At 56.2% G+C, this 7,902-nt stretch overlaps 1 protein-coding gene across 1 annotated transcript in view; it reads left to right on the forward strand.

Moving 5' to 3' along the window:
• LOC102252948 (leukocyte immunoglobulin-like receptor subfamily A member 6) overlaps positions 1-7,902 on the forward strand; it is a 105,516-nt gene that overhangs the window by 67,291 nt on the left and 30,323 nt on the right. The window contains exons 10-13 of the mRNA XM_014528113.1: positions 2,671-2,970; positions 5,165-5,281; positions 5,609-5,651; positions 6,003-6,055. Of these exons, the coding sequence (XP_014383599.1) occupies positions 2,671-2,970; positions 5,165-5,281; positions 5,609-5,651; positions 6,003-6,009 (467 nt within the window). The 3' untranslated portion in view covers positions 6,010-6,055. The remainder of the gene's footprint in view (positions 1-2,670; positions 2,971-5,164; positions 5,282-5,608; positions 5,652-6,002; positions 6,056-7,902) is intronic.

The raw sequence follows: 7,902 nt of genomic DNA on the forward strand, positions 1-7,902 counted from the left end.
TGCGCTAAGGGCAGGCTGTGTCCTAAGGCTGCTAGGAACTGAGACAGATTTCAGTTAACCACAGGCCCCAGGGCCTCTGAGGATTGGTCTCCCTCACCCAGGGAGTCAGGCCAACAAAAGGGCAAGTGGGGGTCTCTGTGGGGACACAAGCTGAGCCATGTGGGAGTTCAGGCCACTCTGAAGTCTCTCACTTGGACATACCCTTCCACTCCCTGGGCCTCAGTGTCTCTAAGTGTAAAATGAGAGAATCCTTGTCCACAGCTTAGATTTGCTGTCGGTTCTGGCCCTGACCTCCTGGGAGAGGGGCCTCACAGGGAAGCCCCCTGAACCTGATGATATGGGGCCTGTCCTCTCTTTCTCAGTGATGGTGACACTACAGGGACGGACAGGCAGGAAAAGGGTCCGGGCACCCACTGCTACCTCTCAGATCAGGCTCAGCTCATAGGAGGGAACAGGATGGATCAGCCCTGGTTCAGCTCCTGGCTCTGCTGCTCCTGCTGTGGGGCTGGGCGGTCCCTTCTCTCCTCTGAGTGTCGGGTTCCTGTCTGCTCATCCCTGGTCCCATCCTGCTCACAGGCTGCTGGGAGATGAGGTGACATGAGGGCCTCACAGAGCTCAGGAAGGCAGAGCCCCCAGCCTGACCATCCCAAGGGGGCATCAGGGACCTGCAGGGTAGAGAAGGAGCCCGGAAGACTGAGTCTATTCCTCACCCTGCCCCTCCTGTCCCTGCTGTGCTGGGGGTGGGTAATGAAGAAGGACCTTCAGCTCCAGATGAGACGTGGACAGACCCCTGCAGAGGAGGACCCCAGAGCATGAAGCTGGAGTCCCCCTGGGGGGCAGCGTGAGGACAGCACAGGGAACCCACAGTCCCATGTTCCCGTACCAGCCCTGCCCGGTGCAGGCTGGCTGCATGCGATTAACCTTTCTGAGCCTCAGTGAAGCGGGTGGTGGCGTCAGCAATCCCTGGTGCATGACTGCTGTGAGGTGAGAGGGGATGAATGACAGACACCAGCATGTGCCTCGCACACAGTAGGTGCTCATTAAATGGCATCCTTAGCTCATTCATGACATCATGAGGGGATGAGGGCTCCCCAGGACCTTTCATACCTGATTCCTTTCCAGGGGACGTCCCCAAACCCTCCATCTGGGCTGACCCAGATGCAATCGTCACCAAGGGGAGCCCTGTGACCATCTGGTGTCAGGGGTCTCTGCAGGCTAGTGTCTACGTTCTGTATAATGACAGGGGCTCTGAGCCCTGGGAAACCAGGATCCCACAGGACTCCAGCAACAAGGCCGGTTTCCTCATTGGAGCTATGACCCAATCCAATGCAGGGCTGTACCAGTGTGCATATTACACAACTGGGGACATATTGTCACATTGGAGTGACCCCCTGCTCCTGGTGGTGACAGGTAAGGGAGACACTGGGTCCCCTCCCCACTGTGGGCTCCAGGTCACAAGCAGAGGGAATAAAGTGTGGCCTCAGGGGACCTCACCCCTCACAGAACACACCTGGGGTGTGAGGGTGACGCTCCCTTTAACACAGACCCTTTCTCTTCCCTCAGGAGTGTACGGTGCACCCTCCCTCTCAGCCCAGCCAAGCCTTGTGGTGGCCTCAGGGGGGATCCTATCCCTCTCCTGTAGCTCACGGTCCACATCGGGCCCTTTCCATCTGCTGAAGGAGGGAGGGGCTGACCCGCCCCGACACATGGAAGCAGAACCCAGGGCCTATGCTGGGAGGTGGCAGGCCATCTTCCCTCTGGGCCCAGTGAGCCCCTCCCATGGGGGGACATACAGATGCTTTGGTTCTTCCAGCTCCTTCCCCAACGTGTGGTCACAGCCCAGTGCCCCTCTGCACATCGACGTCACAGGTGAGGGACAGGTCCGGGTGCATCCCCATCTGTTTCCTGGGCCCAAAATGACGGTGCTGTGTGTCCACTGGGGCCCTGGGCTCAAGGGGGCAGTGACACTGGCCTCCTGACAACAGGACCAGAGGCTGTAGGCTCAGGGAGGGACATGTGAGGCCTCTCACTGCAGCCCAGTGGGCGATGGGGGTGTCCCCTGGCTGACACTGTCCCCTCCTCTCAGGTGTGCACAGAGAGCCCGCCCTCTCGGCCCAGCCCGGCTCACTGGTGCTGCCTGGACACAGCCTGACCCTCCAGTGCCACGCGGAGGCCGGCTTTGACACATTCGCTCTGACCAAGGACGAGGGCCTCACACACCCCCGGCGCCTCAATGGGCAGAACAGCCCCCACTTCCCCCTGGGCCCCGTGAACCACACCCACGGGGGCCGGTACAGATGCTACAGTGGACACCACCTCTCCTCTGTGTGGTCAGCCCCCAGCGCCCCCCTGGACATCCTGGTGGCAGGTGAGGAGCCAGCCCTGCCCCTGTCCTGAGGGTCTGCTCAGGGCTCTGGGCCCCGGGTCACCTGGGGGTGATGTGGTCTAGGAGAGGGGCCTGGAGCAGAGGCTGAGCTGGGCAGAGGCCTAGGGGAGGGAGGGTAAAGGGGGTGAGGCCATGGAGATAAATGACATCACCCTGGGGGACTTAGAGGAGCTGGGAGGGGGTCACAGACAGAGTCTCTGGAGAAGGACAAGGTCCCTCAGCTCAGGGTCAGGGGCGTGAGGGGAGGGGTGGCTCTCTATACATCACAACCTTCCTCTCCCCAGGAATGTACAGGAAACCCTCCCTCTCAGCCCAGCCGGGACCCTCAGTGCCCTGGGGAGTTAACGTGACCCTGCAGTGTGGGTCTGAGATCTGGTTGGACACCTTCTACCTGCACAGGGAGGGGTCACTGAACCCTCCCCAGCACCTTCGTCTTCAGGACACGTCTGAACCCTCTCAGGCCACCTTCACCCTCATTCCTGTGAGCTCAGGCCACCAGGGGACCTACAGGTGCTATGGCTCACACAGCACCTCCCCCTACCTGCTCTCACAGCCCAGTGACCCCCTGGAGCTGGTGGTCTCAGGTGAGGATCCCCACCCCTGTGTCCTCAGGTCAGATCAGGCCCCTGTCCCCAGGGGACCTTAGGCTGTAATGCACTGATGGAGTACCTGGTGGAGGTCACCCAGAGGGGACTCTCACCTCCCAGAAGGATGGAAAGAGCCAGAGCTGCTCCCATCCCTGCCTCAGGGGAGGAGCAGCCCCCACCCGCCACCTCCCATCCTGATTGAGGAGCCTCTGAGGATTGGTCCCCCAAGGGGAAGTCAGGCCAGCTGAGGACTAAGTGAGGGTCTGGGGGGAGGTGGTGGGTGGGAGGAGCTCAGTGTTGGTCTTGGCTCAGCCACTTCCTGGGTAATGGCCCGAGGAAAGTTCCTCCTTCTCACTGGGACCAAGTTCTCCAAAGGCTGCTAGGACACTGTGTGTGCAAGTGTGTGTGTGTGTGTGTGTGTGTGTGTGTGTGCATTGTGTGCGCATGTGCGTTTGTGCATGTGTTTACACATGTGCCTCCATGCATGTGTGTGTGCACCTGTGTGTTTGTGCACGTGTGCCTGTGCCTGTGTGTGTGTGTGTGTGTGTGTGTGTGTGTGTGTGTGTTGGGAACTCAGGTGGTGTCTGAGTCTCCTCCACAGCCTTCCAAAGAGCAGCCGTTGAGTCAGGAGAAGCATCCTCAGCCCTAGTTCAAATCCCAGCTCTGCTCCTTCCCGCCTGTGGGAGCCTGGACACGTCTGTTCCTCTGAGTCCTGGTCCATGGGCTGTGGGTCAGGCCCCCACCTGCCTCAGAAGGAAAGTCCTCAGCACGCAGCTTGGCCCTGGTTAGAGCTTAGAAAGGACACAGCCCTCCTTCCTGCCCTTCCTGTTGGCACCCCACATGCACAGGCCCCACTGTGGGGGTGGCGGGCGTCAGGCTGCAGAGTGGGACAGGGATCTGGGCTGGGATGGAGAGGGATGAGTACCTGCAGGTACAGGAACAGCATGGATAATAATGATAATCCTATATAATAAAGAGCTGATATGCTAATTAGACCGAATAGCACAACATCCTTTCGTATGACCTTCCGACAAAGCCGGGGCTGCGAGGGCTGGCCAGGGCTGTGAGGGGCTGCAAGTGAGAGGGCTAAACATTTGCTCTAAGGCCCTCATCCTATGGCTAAACATTTGCTCTAAGGCCCTCATCCCGTGTGACCGGAATGAGAGGGCTAAACATATTTGCTCTGAGCCTGTGTAACTAACTGCCCTTAGCTCGACCCATTCCGGGGAAAGCCTTGACCCCCTTCCAGGAAAAAGCCACAAACTGCCCCCAGTTGCCCTGCTGAAAAAGAACCCCTCCCTGAGCCTGACCTATCAGGAAGCAGAGTGGTCACAATAAACTAATTGAACAGTTTCCTGCCACCTACCCTCTGTTTGCACAGATGGCTGCTGACCAAACAAGATGCAACACGACCCTCACCCCAGTAACACAGTAACAGACTCCAAGTGACCTATAAATATGCTATGTTGGAGGGACTCGGGGCTCTCCGCCTCTATACCGCTGCGTCAGTTGGGTGGAGGGTCTGAGCTCGAATAAAGGCTCTTCTGCTTTTGCATCGGACTCGGCTCTAGCTCCCTGGTGTGTCTTTGGGATCTTGGAATCTGGGCATAACACAAGGGCCGGCTAGAGCTTTGAGGGCCAAGCCGCCCTTGCACGAATTTCGTGCATCGGGCCTCTAGTAATAATAATAATAATAATAACAACAACAATAGTAATGATGCCCTGACCAGTTTTGCTCTGTCAGTTAGAGTGTCAGCCCTCAGACTAAAGGGTTGCAGGTTTGGTCCAGTGTCAAGGGCACATACCTTAGTTGCAGATTCCATCCCCCACATTGGTCAGGGTACATTTGGGAGGCAACCAGTCAATTTGTCTCTCTCACATCAATGTTTCTCTCTATCTTTCCCTCTCTCTTCCACTCTCTCTAAAAATCAATGGAAAATATTGAAGACAGCACAGGGAACCCACAGCCCTGGTTCCAGTCTCAGCCCTGCCCCGACCAGGCTGTGTGACCTGGGGCACGTGATTAACCTCTCTGAGCCTCAGTGAAGAGGGTGGTGGGGTCAGCCATCCCTGGTGCATGACTGTTGTGAGGTGAGAGGAGATGAGTGACAGACCCCAGCATGTACTTCACACACAGTAGTTGCTCATGAAAAGGCATCATTGCCTCATTTATGACATCACTGTGTCCAAGGTCTCCCATGGTACCTGTACATCCTGACTGGGGTCTCGGTGGCCCTGGTCCTGCTGCTCTCCCTCCTCCTCTTATTCCTCCTCCGACATCGACGTCAGCGCAAAGGCAGGATGTCGGGTAAGTAGAGAATGGGGTGACCTGGGTCACAGGAGTGGGGCTCAGAGCACCTGCCACAGGAAACCAAATGGATGGAGAAGGTCAGCTGAGAAAAGGATTTCTCCAGAATCTCAAATCAGAAAATCTTGAAAGAAAACAATGTCAGCACAGATGTACAATGTAGAATAATCTTTCATCCTTTTCAGTCTCATGAAATATGAACACAAGTGTGTGTTAAGGTTCCTTCTTTCCTGTGGAATCACAGGGGGAGGGGGATCCTAACCCCTCAGGGCTGAGACTGTCCCTCTTGACCAACCCAGAGAGAGGCTCATGTCCAACCTCGTGCAGGGACCACAGACCCAGTGCCCAAGGACAGAGGCCTGCAGATCATGTAATTCCTGCTCCAAAGACCTAAGACTCCTACAGCCCATGGCCCCCCTCCCAGTCCCTAACTCTCCTGTCTCCTCCCCCAGCTGCAGCCCAGCTGCTGATGCCCAGGAGGAGCCCCTCTGTGAGAGGAAGAGACAGCTGCCCTGGGGGAGGGGGCACAGGGATTTCAGGAGGCGATAGGGAGGGTTAGGCAGGAAGATTGGGGGTCAGGGTGAGAAGGACTGAGACCCACACTGTGTGACCTGGCGCTTCACCTCACCCTTGGTTAGTGGCCATCTGGGAGCAGGCGGGGTCTGCAGCCCTGAGATCTCGGGGACCTGCCAGGAGACACACCCCTGTTCTGCCCCAGCAGATGCTGATATGACGGACCCGCAGCCTGGGGAGAGCATGGAGCTGGACCTTCAGGTGAGACCCCTGCTCCTGTCCAGGCCACCAAGGACCTTCTGTTGCTCAGTTTAATCCAATGGACCCTTCCCTGTCCCACCTCACCTGCTTCTCAGAAGGATTGACACTGACCTCCCCTCTGGGCCCCCAGGTCGTCTGTTGTGACTCACTCCTCCTGGTTTCCTTGTGACCTTATGGCCCCTCCTATGTGGCGCCCTTTGCCGGCCCCTCATCCTCTGTCTGACCTTGTGCAGCCCCAGGTCTCAGGAGGAGGCAGGAATGAGTGACTCACCCACAGGTCCCCAGGATCCCCTTCATTCATTCACCCAGCAGATGTGACAGGGCTGTTTCCTGGCTCCATTTAGGGACCATGGTGCAGCCCTGAGCCACACTGTCTCCACACGCCTTGAGCTCACCAGTGGGTGAGGGACACAATGTGCAAACAAGCAGACAGTGTCCCTGAGAGCAAAGTGCTATGAAGGAACATGAAGCAAGAGGAGGAGATAGAGTGCATGGTGGGGGGACAGGGAAAGAGCGGGTGCAAAGGTCCTGAGGCAGGACATGCTTCTTCAGGTGGATGGGCCATGAGGCTGGAGCCAAGTGAGCAAAAGAGAGTGCGTTAGGATAAGAGTCAGAACCATAGAAGCATCCAGAGGCCCCAAGGCTCAGGAAGGCCCTGAAGATTCCACCAGGAGAGGGACCTGATCTATTTAAAGTGTAAACCATCTCTCTGGCAACATGGGAAACATGACAGGAGGCACTGTCTCCAGCAGAATGGGCAGGATGAAGATCCCCAGGGACTGACGTACGCCCAGGTGAAACACTCAACACCAAGACCCAGGCAAGGAATGGCCACCTCTCCTTACTCCCTGTCAGAGGAATTGCTGGACACAAAGGGCAGACAAGCAGAAGAGGACAGACAGGTGGACAGTCCGGTGAGTCCCATTCTCTGCAGACCTCCAGGTTTCCCCAACCCCAACCAAGTGTCATCCCTCTCTCTCCCCCTGCTCCAGGCTTCACCTGACGCCCCCCAGGATGTGACCTACGCCCAGCTGAACCTCTTGACCCTTAGATGGCAGACAAGTGCACCCCCTTCCTCCCCATCAGAAGGAGCCCCCGAAGAGCCCAGCTTGTACGCTGCTCTAGCCATCCACTAGCCCAGGAAGGACCCAGACCCCACGCTCCAGGGAGGAGGCCTGCAGCTAATGACCCCAGCCTGTCTGGAGACCAGATGTGCACCCCCGGCAGCTCCTGGCGCCCTCTGGGAGTCACCCGGTTCTATAAGCAATATGCCTACATTTTGGAATCAAAGCAAGACTTCTCAATAATCAATGTGTGAATTTAGAACAAAACAGAAGTGAAAGAATGCTTTAAATGAATGACAATGTAAATATCATACATCAAACCTATGAAATGGAACATAGAAACAACGTAAATGTCCTTGAACTGATAATGGGATAAAGATGTGGTAACTATACAAACAGAATGTTTCTCAGCCATAAAACATGAAATACTGCCATTACCACAACATGGATGGATCTGCAGAGTATCACGCTAAGTGAAGAAAGTCAGAAAGAAAAGTACAAGAGCCGTATAATTTCACTCATGTGTGTGAAATATGAACCTGAAGTATCATGTATGTTAAATACATTGAATCTCTAATTAAAACTTTCCTGCAGCCCTAGCCGGTTTGGCTCAGTGGATACAGCATTGGCCTGTGGACTTGAGTTCAATTCTGGTCAAGGGCACGTGCCTGGGTTGCAGGCGTGATCTCCAGTGGGAAGCTTGCAGGAGGCAGCTGATTGGTGATTCTCTCTCATCATTGATGTTTCTCTCTCTCTCTCCCTCTCCTTTCCTCTCTGAAATCA

This window comes from Myotis brandtii, unplaced genomic scaffold, assembly GCF_000412655.1.
Source record: "Myotis brandtii unplaced genomic scaffold, ASM41265v1 scaffold619, whole genome shotgun sequence".
In the NCBI taxonomy this organism is placed as follows: domain Eukaryota; kingdom Metazoa; phylum Chordata; class Mammalia; order Chiroptera; family Vespertilionidae; genus Myotis; species Myotis brandtii.